Source organism: Melanerpes formicivorus, unplaced genomic scaffold (assembly GCF_026170545.1).
Source record: "Melanerpes formicivorus ecotype bairdi unplaced genomic scaffold, bMelFor1.0.p_v2 SCAF_84, whole genome shotgun sequence".
Taxonomy (NCBI): Eukaryota; Metazoa; Chordata; class Aves; order Piciformes; family Picidae; genus Melanerpes; species Melanerpes formicivorus.
The window spans coordinates 1,867,850-1,881,591 of NW_027142436.1; the positions used below are offsets into that span (position 1 = coordinate 1,867,850).

Genomic DNA, 13,742 nt, shown 5'->3' on the forward strand with positions numbered 1-13,742 from the left:
GGCTGCTCTAGTGTGGGATGTCCCTGCCCATGGCAGTGGGGTTGGAACTAGATGATCCTTGTGCTCCCTTCCAACCCTAACTGATACTATGATACATTACTTCTAGAAAAAGAGAGCACTAGAGAGTCAAATTCTCAACAATCATTCTCTCCTTGTAAATAAATGGGATGGAAACCCAGGCAAATAAACCCTTGCAACAAGACAGACATTTCCTCCCTCTGTCACTCCACCAAGCATTCAAGTGTCAGAGCGTGGTAGAACCCATAAAAATTAAGAAGCTGTGACAGAGAACATACAAATTAAACTTGGACTACAGATGGTTAAGGAAAGAGAAGATAATGAATATACTGCTCACAATGCCCTGTCTTAAAATTAAGGATTTTTTTAAATATCACAGTATCACCAAGGTTGGAAGTGACCTCAAAGGTCATCAAGACCAACCTATCACCACAGACCTCATGACCAGACCATGGCACCGAGCGCCACGTCCAATCCCCTCTTGAACACTGGCAATTGGTTAGCAACTCACTGTCCTCTCCCAAGCAAAATGGTATTTTTAGAGAGATATAGAGATAGGGATGAAGAAGAAGCTGACATGCCTGTTTCAGCATCCAAGAGATTTAACAGGTCATGGAGAGAGGTCTAAAATCCAGGATCAGCACCAGAAGCTGACACTGAACACCTCAATTACATCCCCATTCACCTGCCTGCTCACTTCTAACCAAAACTCTCCAATCATACTGATGGTTCATGCCAATCTTTTTTTGCTCTTGCATTTCTTTTGCACAGCAATCACTCTGTGTTATAGTAATCACTCATTTTCCATTTCCAAATCTAAAGCCTTCCTTTCCCCCTCCCCCTGGTGCCAGCAGCCATGAAACACTGCAAGGTTAGTTAAGAAACAAAAAGAGAGATCTGTATCTGGGTCACTAATTTTTCACTAGGGCAGGATCTTCTCACTGCAGAATGACCCCCAACTTCACAGACAGATTATAAATACTTCATAACTGAATTACCTGCAGGAATATGTAGGCTCTCCCACTTTGAAAACACGGCCACAGAGGTGGGAAGGTTTGTTGGCTTGCTCCAGCTTTGGGAAGCCAAACGCAGGATCCTCGCCACACAGGTACCACTCCATCGGCCCCAGCAGAACCTGTTGGGCCAGCATGTCTTCTCTTTGTGGGGCAGGGTTAGGGCCCCTGCAGTAGATTTTTGGTACATAATAGGCCAGATGCTGGTATACTTCTTTCTGAAGGTCACTTGCCTGCAGCCATTTCTTTGGAAGGAAAAGGAAGGAGAATGCAAACTGTTAATTAATAAAAGCCACCCAAGTTCGAGCCACCAAGGTGGCTGTTTCCAAATGGCTATTTCCAAACCAGAAGCCCAAATTACATTGCAACACTATGAAGTCATGCTTCCTTCTAAGAGTCAAATCCAGATGATCACAGAAGGCAGACATTAGGAAAGGAGTGATTTCTTTTCCTGCCTGCACATTTGATCCTTTTGCCCTACAAAATTCTTTATGACAAAACACAAGTTAAGAGGCTGAATTCTTGAACCTTCTCCTCTGGGATGCACAACCAGTGATTTTTAGGACAAGGCTTAGAATATGCTGATTGCATTTGTTCAGAGTGCAGACTGAAGCTGACAGCTGGGGACACAGAGGAGCAGTGGAAGCCTGGAGTTGGCAAGGATCAGACAAAGACAAAAAGCACAAGGAGAACGGCCAACACAGCATTAGGTAACACTCTCTTACTTACATTCAATGAACTACGTAGGAAAATGAGGGGATTTTGTTTCCTCCTAACACCAAAATAGCTTATCTGAATTACTCTTTCAAGTATGATGCTAGATCCATGGATTCTTGCACTGGCATGGCAAGGTTTGGGGAGTGATGGACTACAAGGATGGCTCAATGGAGAGAGGAGCCCACCCTGGAGCACAGCTGTTGGCAGGAACGGTGGCCCTGTGGAAGGGACACACACTGGAGCAGTCTATGAGGAACAGTAGCCCAGGGGAAAGACCCACATTGGAGAAGTTGACAGGGCTGTCTTACATAGGAGGGGCCTCACATGGAAGCAGGGAACAGTTCAAGGAGTCTTCCCCCAGAGGAGGAAGGAGCAGCACAGACATGTGATGAACTGACTGCAACCCCCATTCCCTCTGCCTGCTGTGGGGAGGAGGTAGAGAAAATCAGGAGTGAAGCTATACCCTGAAGAAGGCAGGGGGGAGGGAGGGGAAATGTGTTCTGGAGATTTGGCTTTATTTCTCATTATCCTTCTCTGACTTGATTGGTAATCAATTATTCTCCCCCAAGGCTGTTTTGCCCATGGTGGTAGCTGGTGAATGAGGTCTGCCCATCCTTATCTTGACTCACAAGTCTTCTGCTACATTTTCTCTGCTTTGTCCAACTGAGGAAAGAAATGATAGAGCAGCTTTGGTGGGCACCTGGTGTCCAGCCAGGGTCAGCCCACCACAATTCTCTTACTCCATCAACTGTAACAAACAATGCTGACACAGTTTTTTAAAGCCACCAAACTACTGAACCTACTATCACAGGATACATTGGGCCCTCAGTTTAGGAAGGAGGTTGACTTGCTGGAAGGTGTCCAGAGAAGGGCAACAAAGCTGGGGAGGGGCTTGGAGCACAGCCCTGTGAGGAGAGGCTGAGGGAGCTGGGGTTGCTTAGCCTGGAGAAGAGGAGGCTCAGGGGAGACCTTATTGCTCTCTACAACTACCTGAAGGGAGGTTGTAGACAGGCAGAGGTTGGTCTCTTCTCCCAGGCAACCAGCACCAGAACAAGAGGACACAGTCTCAGGCCGCATCAGGGGAGGTTTAGGCTGGATGTTAGGAGGAAGTTCTACACAGAGAGAGTGATTGCCCATTGGAATGGGCTGCCTGGGGAGGCGGTGGAGTCACCATCCGTGGAGGTGTTCAGGAGGAGACTTGATGGGGTGCTTGGTGCCATGGGTTAGCTGATTAGGTGGTGTTGGATGATAGGTTGGACACAATGATCTTGAAGGTCTCTTCCAACCTGGTTTATTCTATTCTATGTCTGGTTGAAGAGACCTCAAGGATCATCCAGGCCAACTTTTGACTCAGCACTTAAGGGTCAACACTGAATCATGTCACTAAGTGCCAGGTCCACACATCTGAACACCCCCAGGGATGGTGACTCCACCACTGCCCTTTCAGTGAAGCAGTATTTCCTCATGTCCAGCCTAACCCTCCCCTGGCCACTGGAAAACCTCACAGCTCTTTCTAGGGTTTTCCTCCCTCTGTACACACACAGAGTAAATAACTAACTCCTCTAGGGGCAATGTTTGTTTTATTTATGTCTTGTGTATTACAGTTTTGTAAAGGTTTATGCTGCAAATTAAGGCTGCAAGGTTTTTATAACAAACAAATGGGAGAAGGCACATAGTGCAAGAGTGCATTGATTAAACCCTGTGTTACATAAACAGCCTGAGTATGCTATCTCTCATTGTAAATATGACAACCAGATCCCCCTTGGCAGCTTCAAGAGAAATGAAAAACCAACCTAAAACTGTACATGAAGCCCCAGAATTAATTATTCCAAACCAAACTGGCTTGGCAATCAAATGTAACAGCCTGGGTTACTCTAAATCATTCATGACATACTCCAAAGAATTTATGTTTGAGACAGCACAGTTGTAGTAAGTTCTTCAGGATACAGACATGCAAGCTCAAAGCATTTGTGCTGTTTGAGAATGACAGCATCTTTGTCCTCTTAAAAACAAACCCACCCCAAACCGACCAACCAACCCAAACCAACACAAACCCACAACGCTGTACTACTACAGGAATATGTTTTCTAAAGCAGAACTTCCTAGTAAAATAACCAACTTGTCAGCACAGCTCTTAGAATAATATAGAACAGAACAGAATAAACCAGGTTGGAAGAGACCTTCAAGATCATCACATCCAACCTATCATCCAACACCACCTAATCAACTAACCCATGGCACCAACCACCCCATCAAGTCTCCTCCTGAACACCTCCAGTGATGGTGACTCCACCACCTCCCCAGGCAGCCCATTCCAATGGGCAATCACTCTCTCTGTGTAGAACTTCTTCCTAACATCCAGCCTAAACCTCCCCTGGTGCAGCCTGAGACTGTGTCCTCTTGTTCTGGTGTTGGTTGCCTGGGAGAAGAGACCAACCTCTGCCTGTCTACAACCCCCCTTCAGGTAGTTGTAGAGAGCAATAAGGTCACCCCTGAGTCTCCTCCAGGCTAAGCAACCCCAGCTCCCTCAGCCTCTCCTCACAGGGCTGTGTCCCAAGCCCCTCACCAACTTTTTTGCCCTTCTCTGGACACACTCCAGCAAGTCAACCTCCTTCCTAAACTGAGGGGCCCAGAACTGGACACAGGACTCAAGGTGTGGCCTAACCAGTGCAGTGTACAGGGGCAGAATGACCTCCCTGCTCCTGCTGGCCACACTGTTCCTGATGCAGGCCAGGATGCCACTGGCCCCCTTGGCTGCCTGGGCACACTGCAGGCTCATGTTCAGCCTACCATCAACCAGCACCCCCAGGTCCCTCCCTGCCTGGCTGCTCTCAGCCACTCTGACCCCAGCCTGTAGCACTGCATGGGGTTGTTGTTGCCAATGTGCAGAACCTGGCACTTGGATGTGTTCAATCTCCTGCCCTTGGATTCTGCTCTCCTCACTTCTCCTCTAAGTTTACTGCTTAAAGTCATAAGCTATCTACTAAATCTTTCTGTATTTTCCAGCTTTGATGGTCAGAGACCAGGTTTTTTTCCTAAGGAAGTCCATAGGAAAAGGATGCCCCAAAAAAGCCATAGAAGTTCACAGATAATGCCCCCCTTCACAGCAGGATTTGAAGAATCCACACAGAAATGGAAAGAAGCAAAGTTTTCACTTTCCCTCTTGCCCTTCAATCATTTGGGCCAAGTATCTACTACTGCCAGGAGCTGACCCAGTCACAGTGGAACTGACTGAGTCTCTTCACTCTTCACTCAATAAGAACCTTTTGAGATTATTTTCTAGGACATGCATTAGTTATCACAGCTGCATTTTTCTCAGCAAAGTACCTTAGAGAACAGAAGAGAACAGAAGAGAACAGAAGAGAACAGAAGAGAACAGAAGAGAACAGAAGAGAACAGAAGAGAACAGAAGAGAACAGAAGAGAACAGAAGAGAACAGAAGAGAACAGAAGAGAACAGAAGAGAACAGAAGAGAACAGAAGAGAACAGAAGAGAACAGAAGAGAACAGAAGAGAACAGAAGAGAACAGAAGAGAACAGAAGAGAACAGAAGAGAACAGAAGAGAACAGAAGAGAACAGAAGAGAACAGACCAGGTTGGAAGAGACCTTCAAGATCATCATGTCCAACCCACCAACCAATCCAACCCACCTAAACAACTTAATGTCAACCTTTTAATTTGGTGGTACATCACTAAGTCCTAGAAAACACACAGGGCATGTTAGGCACACTACAAGCTCAGACAAATACCTAGCCAGAGAAAATCCTTGCTCCTCAAGCAAACAGCTTTCCCATCCCCAAAATTCTGGGAGTAGCTGCCTGCCAGTTAGGTGTGGCAACACCAAAACCCATTGCACCTTAGCCTCTTTGTGGAACCAGTTCTAGACACATCATTGTGCATGCAGTATTGACAATCAGATGCTGGCTGAAGGAATACCAGAAGGAACTAGATGGTGTTGGGTGATAGGTTGGACTCAATGATCTCAAAGGTCTTTTCCAACCTGGTTAATTCTACTCTGTTCTTCAGGCTGCTTAGGACAGGGCAACCCATCACTCAGAGGCACCCCTAGGGCAACTCACAGCGCTGCTGTGTGTGTAAAACTGTTGCTAGAAATCCATACAAATGCATACACATGTTGCACTGCCCTTCTAAATGGCTACCCAGGAGGCTATGAACTGCAGCAAGACTATTTAAAGCTTTGGAATTTGTTCTTTAACAAAAGCACTTTGTGTTTAGGCAAGCTCCCCCTTCATATTTATCTATCTTCTGATCTGAAATCACACATAAGATAAACTAATGTTCTACTAAGCCAATAGAGGTTTTCATTCAAAAGGAAAGTGTGTTCCTGCTCACTTCCTCCCCTCTCAGACTCACTCTCCTGCAGCCATTTTTGGCTGCTTTGGGAAAAAAAAAAATCTCATCAAATAATATTTCTGGGCCCCTCAGTTTAGGAAGGAGGTTGACTTGCTGGAACGAGTCCAGAGACGGGCAACAAAGTTGGTGAAGGGTTTGGAACACAGCCCTGTGAGGAGAGGCTGAGGGAGCGGGGGTTGCTTAGCCTGGAGAGGAGGAGACTCAGGGGTGACCTCATTGCTCTCTACAACTACCTGAAGGGAGGTTGTAGACAGGCAGAGGTTGGTCTCTTCTCCCAGGCAGCCAGCACCAGAACAAGAGGACACAGTCTCAGGCTGCGCCAGGGGAGGTTTAGGCTGGAGGTTAGGAGGAAGTTTTACACAGAGAGAGTGATTGCCCATTGGGATGGGCTGCCTGGGGAGGTGGTGGAGTCACCATCACTGGAGGAGACTTGATGGGGTTCTTGGTGCCATGGTTTAGTTGGTTGGATGATAGGTTGGACACGATGATCTTGAAGGTCTCTTCCAAGCTGGTTTATTCTATTCTATTCTAAACACCTAATGGTCCATCAGGGTTTCTACTAAATCCACATCCAAGTAAGAGACTCCAAGGAAACAAAATACACAACACAAGTAAGCCATGGAACAAACTCAGTTCAGCATTCCAAAAGCTAAACAGTGCCATTTATAATTGTCTTAATGATGTAAATGAGTATTTGCACTGCAGGCTCCTGTTCTGATACAGTTATTTCATTGTTTTGATCGTTGGCCTCTGGAAATCTATCCCTAAGTTTGTTGTTATGAGGAACTGAGGTTTAAAGTGATGTAACAACTGCTTTGGACTGGTATTTGTTTTATCAATATTGGGCTACCAGCACAGTAATGCTACCATCCAAGGAGGGAGAAAAACAATGCTACAACACTCTTTACCTATGCAATCAGGCAGTACCACCAGCATCCAGTGGGTAGCACATTGTTGATTTGGAAGTGACAGATCTCTGAAATGCAGCTGGTGTTGGTGATGACAGAGGATAACAATGAGGAAGAATTAACTAAATTTAAGATGGCACTTGTACTTACAGGGAGTTCCCAAATGTGTTCCACTTGCTGCACATCTGCCTTTGGTTTGGCTATGATATGACCCAAAAAAACCCAATTGCTACTCACACAGCCAAAGTAGTCTGGGCTCAGCTTGGGCTGCTTTATTAAATGTTTGATGGAATTACTGGGTTTGCTGTTGAAGGGAGGGAAGGCTAATCCTGGAGCTGAACTAGTTAGGATACAGCTAACTATGCCAATCTGCCCATCTAATGATACCTTTGTGCCTGCACTGTAGGTATAACCAGCATAACCTGAGGATTATCTAAGTCATAACATCGTCTTTTATTTTCTTTTGGAAAGCAGCCAGTGTGGTTCTCACTGAGATACACACAGCCAGCTGGCTAGTCAAGGTCTCATCCTACAGACGGGCATGAGAGCACTCCCAGCATTTTACCATATCTACCCAGTTCCTCAAATGCACAAATGCCTGGCACCTATGCCAGAGCTCACTTCCCTTTCTACTACTCCTCAAAAAAAGCAGGAAAAAAACCAGATAAACAGAAGTCAATTATTTCAAGTATCACATTGACTTTACTCACTCTACAGACGTCCCATTCTTATGCTCCTAACGCGCAAGCTTTGGCCAGGACCGCATACCAAACACCAGGGAGGAAGGGAGAACCTCCTCAGGGAGATTCAACACTACAAAGCCTATCTGGGGACATACAGTGGAGGAGGGGAGGGGAACTCCTGACGTCCATGCATGATGACTGCCAGCAGAGAGATGTGAAAAGGCTGCAAACTAAGTAGGAGAACTGAACTTCTCTGCTGCTTGCCTCCTCCCTGTCGCCGGCGTTTGCGCCGCCAGCTCCGAGGAGGAACCGCGGCCGCCCTCGGCAGGGGCTGACCGCGTCTAGGCGCCTGGCTGGTGAGCCACCTGCGCCAGCCAGAACAACAGGAAAAGCTGGCTGCTCGCTGCCACCGATCTCGGATACTGCAACAGCGGAGCGGGCGACAACAGCAGGCTAAAGCCAGGAAGGGGCACCGCCGCCAGCCGGGGGTGCCATCAATAACCGGCTCTGGCAGCGACACCCCTGCACGGAGAGCCTGCTAGCACCCCGCCCCCGGGCACAGCCTCGCCCCGGATATAAGAACGGCGCCTCGTCCTCGCGCCTACCCCGCCGGCCGGGCAGGCCACTGCCGCCCGCCGGCCTCGCCGCCCTCGCTCCTTCCTCCCCCAAGCACTTCTCGCCCTTCCGCCGCAGCCCCGCTGCCTCACCACGGCGATCTCCTCGGCAGAGCACTCCATCAGGCTCCTGTCAATGGCCTGCACCTCCGCCTCCAATTCCGCCGCCATCTTCGAACGCAGTCCCCGCACCGCCGCCGCCGCCGAGGCAGGCAGAGACACCCGGAACCGGGCCCGTGCGGCCCGGGGAAACCACTTCCGCTCCGCCTCCGCCCGGCACGTCACCGCCCGAGGCGCCGCTCCGCCCGCGGGGCCTGATGGGAGCTGTAGTCTTGGCCCCACGCGCCGCCCCTAGCCGGAGGCGGCGGCCGGTGCCCGAGGCTGAGGTGCGGGACGTTGCGAAGGCCCAGGCCGGGGCCGGGGAGGGCCGGAGGCTCGGCACTCCAAGCCGCGGACACCGGCAGGCGGCGGTTTGACGTTTTGGCCTCCGGCAGTGCGGAGCGATGCGCGCGGCAGGGGCCAGCTTCGGTCCGGCTGGCAGTCAGGCGGCGCACGCGGCCGGAGCCCTCTGGTCCCTGGCGGGCCCGGGTGGTGAGCGGGCCTGCGGGACAGCCAGCAGCAAGCGCGTCCCGGGAGGCCCTCTCAGCGCCCAGCGTGGGTGGGAAACACGAAGGTCCTAGGTAAATTATGTAAATCTGGCAACTAGGGCTTTAAGGCAAATGCTACTGAGCAGCACACGCTGTAAGTCCTTCTGCTGGGCACTCCTCCAGCCCTGGCTCCTGTTGGGGCCACACATGAGCCAAGCTGTAGTGTCATAGCTCAGCCTCACTAATTCAGGTAAACCTCCAGGTCACCACCGACAAGCAGTCATCTCCTGTAACTCATTTTAGTTAGCACAGGCTCTGCTGCTTGCCCGGCCTTTCAAGGAGCCTGCTGTGCCGCTGTGGTAGCCACAGGCTCCTCTGTGCGTCGGTGCTGCTCCACGGTCGCTGCAGTTGGGCCAAAAAACCCCAGCAGACACGTCTGACTTCGTGTGTACGGCCACATGGCACCTAAGCACCTGCACGTTCCATGGGCTTCACACTTCCAGAGCTTACTGGGAACTTCTGTGTAGATCTAAGTGTCTTGCACAAACTCAGTACTTCCACCTCTCCCTCTCTGTCCGCCTTCACAGAGGTAAGGACCCACCCTGCAGGAGCCTCCTCCAGCAAACCCTGCTGAGGAAGTTCCTGCTCTGGACGCTTTACCACTCCCAAAGCTAGACAATGCATGGGAGGGGAATAAGCTGGAAGGAAAGACAAACTGGGTTATAATTGCCTGAAGTACCAGTTGTGTCCATGAATGTTGTCTTTGCCACACAGGACTAACTTACAACCAAGCCAGGCATTAAAAGTGAGCTCAAATTCACCACTTCTATTCCTTCACGATTTTTCAGCCTTTACTGAGTGGGTATCCATAGCTGGTCTGAACCTTTTTTTGTCTCCCTTTTTCCTTCCTTCTCCCCATCCTTCCCTCAACTAATAATTGAAATAGTGATTTGCTCAAGGGAGATGAAGTAGTGATTTACTCAAGGGAGATGGAATAGTGGTTTACTCAAGGGAGATGCATTCTCTGGTACCTGTTCAAGCAGTAATGAATAGATCTATGGCCATATATTGATACGAGGAGGAAGGTGGTCTGCTCCAGAAGAGATTTAGCGTTCCCTGCATCAGGGGGCAGCAGCGCACGCTGGCGTATCGCTCACACTGCGCAAGCACTCCATTCTGAAACCTCCGGGGCTTTGAATCGTCACATTTACTGTTAGGGGGAGTTCTGGGGAGTCTGGAGATGAAGGGAACGTACATGTCTGAAAAGACTGATTGTAAGAACTGAAAAAGATGGGTTTAGCCAGAGCTGAGGGAATCATAGGATGGTAAAACAATCCTTCAGAAGATTATTTTCTCCCCCTAATGTTCTAAGACTAAGCATAATTGCCTTCTGCCTGAGCGTAGCCTTTCTGTATGCAGGGTGCCTCTGCCTCTGTATTTATTTTTGTGTAGCTTGCCCCTTTTTGAGCAACAGCTCTTAGAACATGGAAAATAATTATATATTCCTCAGAAGATCAGCAAAGCCCACACTGTTTCTCATTCATGAGCTGTTGGTGCCTAAGGAACAGAGAACATGACACTCCTGTGGAAGAAGGCAGAGGGTGAAAAAAAAAAGGCGCTGCAGGATTTAATTATCCTCCTTCTGGGCTGCATGAAGGAAATGGCAGAAAAATCCTGGAGTTTGGTGATGTGAAAGGCATCTTGTTTTACATAGAAAGGTGAGCAACCCAAACAGAACTCAGGCTGCAAACCCATTCTTCTTACAGAAACAGAACAACTTCCCGGGTACCGCTCTTAATAACTTCAGGTAGAATTTTCCGTAGCTTTTAGACTGTGTCATTAACTTCATAAGCAAAGGCATTATTCAAATGCAGGAACAATAATGAAGGTTGAGGAGACTGCCTTTATCTTCTGCCAAAAAGCCTAACTCTTCTGAGGTCTATTATCAGATGGAAACTGGAGAAAAGAAATCTAGAGAGTTTAATATTGCACCAGGGTTAGTAGCAAAACCTTCCTCTGCTTTGTGTGATACATATGGGGGGCTCACCCTACTGTCAGTACCTAAGATAGACCACAGGCTATGGTTATGAATGATGTCATATATCCTATAGAATAGAATAGAATAGAAGAATAGAATAGAAATAGAATAGAAGAATAGAATAGAATAGAATAGAATAGAATAGAATAGAATAGAATAGAATAGAATAGAATAGAATAGAATAGAATAGAATAGAGAATAGAGAATAGACTAGAATAGACTAGACTGGACTAGAATAGAATAGAATAGAAATAGAATAGAAGAATGGAATAGAATAGAATAGAATAGAATAGAATAGAATAGAATAGAATAGAATAGAATAGAATAGACCAGGTTGGAAGAGACCTTCAAGATCATCATGTCCAACCCATCAACCAATCCAACCCACCTAAACAACTAACCCATGGCACCAAGCACCCCATCAAGTCTCCTCCTGAACACCTCCAGTGATGGTGACTCCACCACCTCCCCAGGCAGCCCATTCCAATGGGCAATCACTCTCTCTGTGTAGAACTTCCTCCTAACATCCAACCTAAACCTCCCCTGGTGCAGCTTGAGACTGTGTCCTCTTGTTCTGGTGCTGGCTGCCTGGGAGAAGAGACCAACCTCTGCCTGTCTACAACCTCCCTTCAGGTAGTTGTAGAGAGCAATGAGGTCTCCCCTGAGCCTCCTCTTCTCCAGGCTAAGCAACCCCAGCTCCCTCAGTCTCTCCTCACAGGGCTGTGTTCCAAGCCCCTCATCAACTTTGTTGCCCTTCTCTGGACTCGTTCCAGCAAGTCAACCTCCTTCCTAAACTGAGGGGCCCAGAAACTTCCTCCTAACCTCCAGCCTAAGCCTCCCCTGGCACATCTGACTTAATCTGTGTAAGTGATACTTGTCATTCAAAATGAAACAAAACAAGAACAATAACAAAACACAGCACCCCCCTCCCAAACAAAACAAAATGCTGCTTTGCCTGGGGGTCAGTTAACCTGGTTAGGTCCCAGGATCTTTAATCAATGCTGTATCCATTAAAGCTACAATATAAATAATCATAAGTGAGCAAATATGAATTATGACAGGGCAGACTGATGTTTTCCTTCCAAAAAAACTGTTTCAGAAGCTACTAATGAAACAGGATCTTTTACACCAGAAGGCTGCCTCTCGATGCAAGCCCAACAGAAGTTACCAGTGGCGTCAAGCTGAAGCTCAGCTGTTTTGAAACAGAAAGGGCTTCCAGGAGAGTGTGCTCCAAAGAGGTGCTCTTCTTACAGAAATTATCATCTTGGCTGAGTGCTGCTTGAATGTAATTATCTTCAAGGCCTGTTGCATTTGTGAATAGGAATTTGTGAGGAGGTTGCTGAACTGCTATTGTTTTCCAAAAGTCCTGGCAGTCTGGGGAGGTCTCCACTGACTGGGAAAGGGGAAGCATAACTCCCATTTTCAAGAAGGGAAAGAGGAATGACCCAGGGAACTACAGGCCAGGCAGTCTCACCTCTGTGCCCGGTAAGATCATGGAGCAGATCCTCCTGGAGGCACTGCTGAGGCAAAACAATAATGAAGAAGTGATTTGGTACCATCAGCACAGATTCACCAAGGGCAAATCCTGCCCGACAAACCTGGTGGCCTTCCATGACAAGGTCACAGCATCAATAGATGAAGGCTGAGCAACTGAGGTCATTGACCTGGACCTGAGCAAAGCCTTTGACACTGTCCTACACCACATCCTGGTCTCCAAGCTGGTGCAGGATGGGTTCCATGGAAGGACCATTCAGTGGATACAGAACTGGCTTGAGGGCCGCACCCAAAGGCTGTCAATGGTCCATGTCCAAGTGGAGGCCAGGGACAAGCGGAGTCCCTCAGGGATCAGTCCTGGGACCAGGCTTTGTTGGTGCCAGGGACAGTGGCATTGAGTGCACCCTCAGCAGGTTTGCTGATGACACCAAGCTGTGTGGTGCAGCAGACAGGCTGGAGGGAAGGGATGCATCCAGAGGGACCTTGATAGGCTGGAGAGCTGGGCCCATGACAACCTCATGAGGTTCAACAAGACCAAATAGCAAGGCCCTGCATTTGGGTCAGAGCAATCCCAGGCACTGATATAGGCTGGGCAGGGACTGGCTTGAGAGCAGCCCTGAAGAAAAGGACCTGGGGGTGCTGGTGGATGAGAAGCTCAACAGGAGCCAGCAGTGAGCACTTGCAGCCCAGAAAGCCAATCCCACCCTGGGCTGCATCAAGAGAAGCATGGCCAGCAGGGCCAGGGCCAGGTGATTCTCCCCCACTACTCAGCTCTGGTGAGACTCGACCTGGAGCACTGTGTCCAGTTCTGGAGCCTCTATTACAGGAAGGATCTGGAGGTGCTGGAAGGTGTCCAGAGAAGGACACATTCACAAAGATGAGCAGAGGGCTGGAGCTGTTCTCCTATGAGGACAGACTGAGGGAGTTGGGGTTGTTCAGTCTGGAGAAGAGAAGGCTCTGAGGAGTCCTAATTGCAGCCTGAAGGGGGCTACAAGAAAGCTGGGGAGGGACTTTTTAGGCTGTCAGGGAGTGATAGGACTGGGGGGGATGAAACAAAACTAGAAATGGGTAGATTCAGATTGGATGTGAGGAAGAAGTTCTTCCCCATGAGGGTGGTGAGAGACTGGCACAGGTTGCCCAGGGAGGTGGTGGAAGCCTCATCCCTGGAGGTTTTTAAGGCCAGGCTGGATGTGGCTGTGAGCAACCTGATCTAGTGTAAGGTGTCCCTGCCTGTGACAGGGGGGGTTGGAACTGGATGATCCTTGAGGTCCCTTCCAACCCTGACAGTTCTGTGACT

General features: G+C 48.8%; 1 protein-coding gene across 6 annotated transcripts in view; it reads right to left on the reverse strand.

Annotated features, from left to right (window-relative positions):
• UBR2 (ubiquitin protein ligase E3 component n-recognin 2) overlaps positions 1-8,574 on the reverse strand; it is an 87,841-nt gene extending 79,267 nt beyond the window's left edge. For all 6 annotated transcript variants that reach the window (XM_068165106.1, XM_068165104.1, XM_068165101.1 and 3 more), the window contains exons 1-2: positions 8,420-8,574; positions 1,017-1,276 (exon numbers count right to left, since the gene is read on the reverse strand). In XM_068165106.1, coding sequence (XP_068021207.1) covers positions 1,017-1,276; positions 8,420-8,497 — 338 coding nt within the window. In that variant the 5' untranslated portion in view covers positions 8,498-8,574. The remainder of the gene's footprint in view (positions 1-1,016; positions 1,277-8,419) is intronic.
• Positions 8,575-13,742: the final 5,168 nt, after the last annotated feature.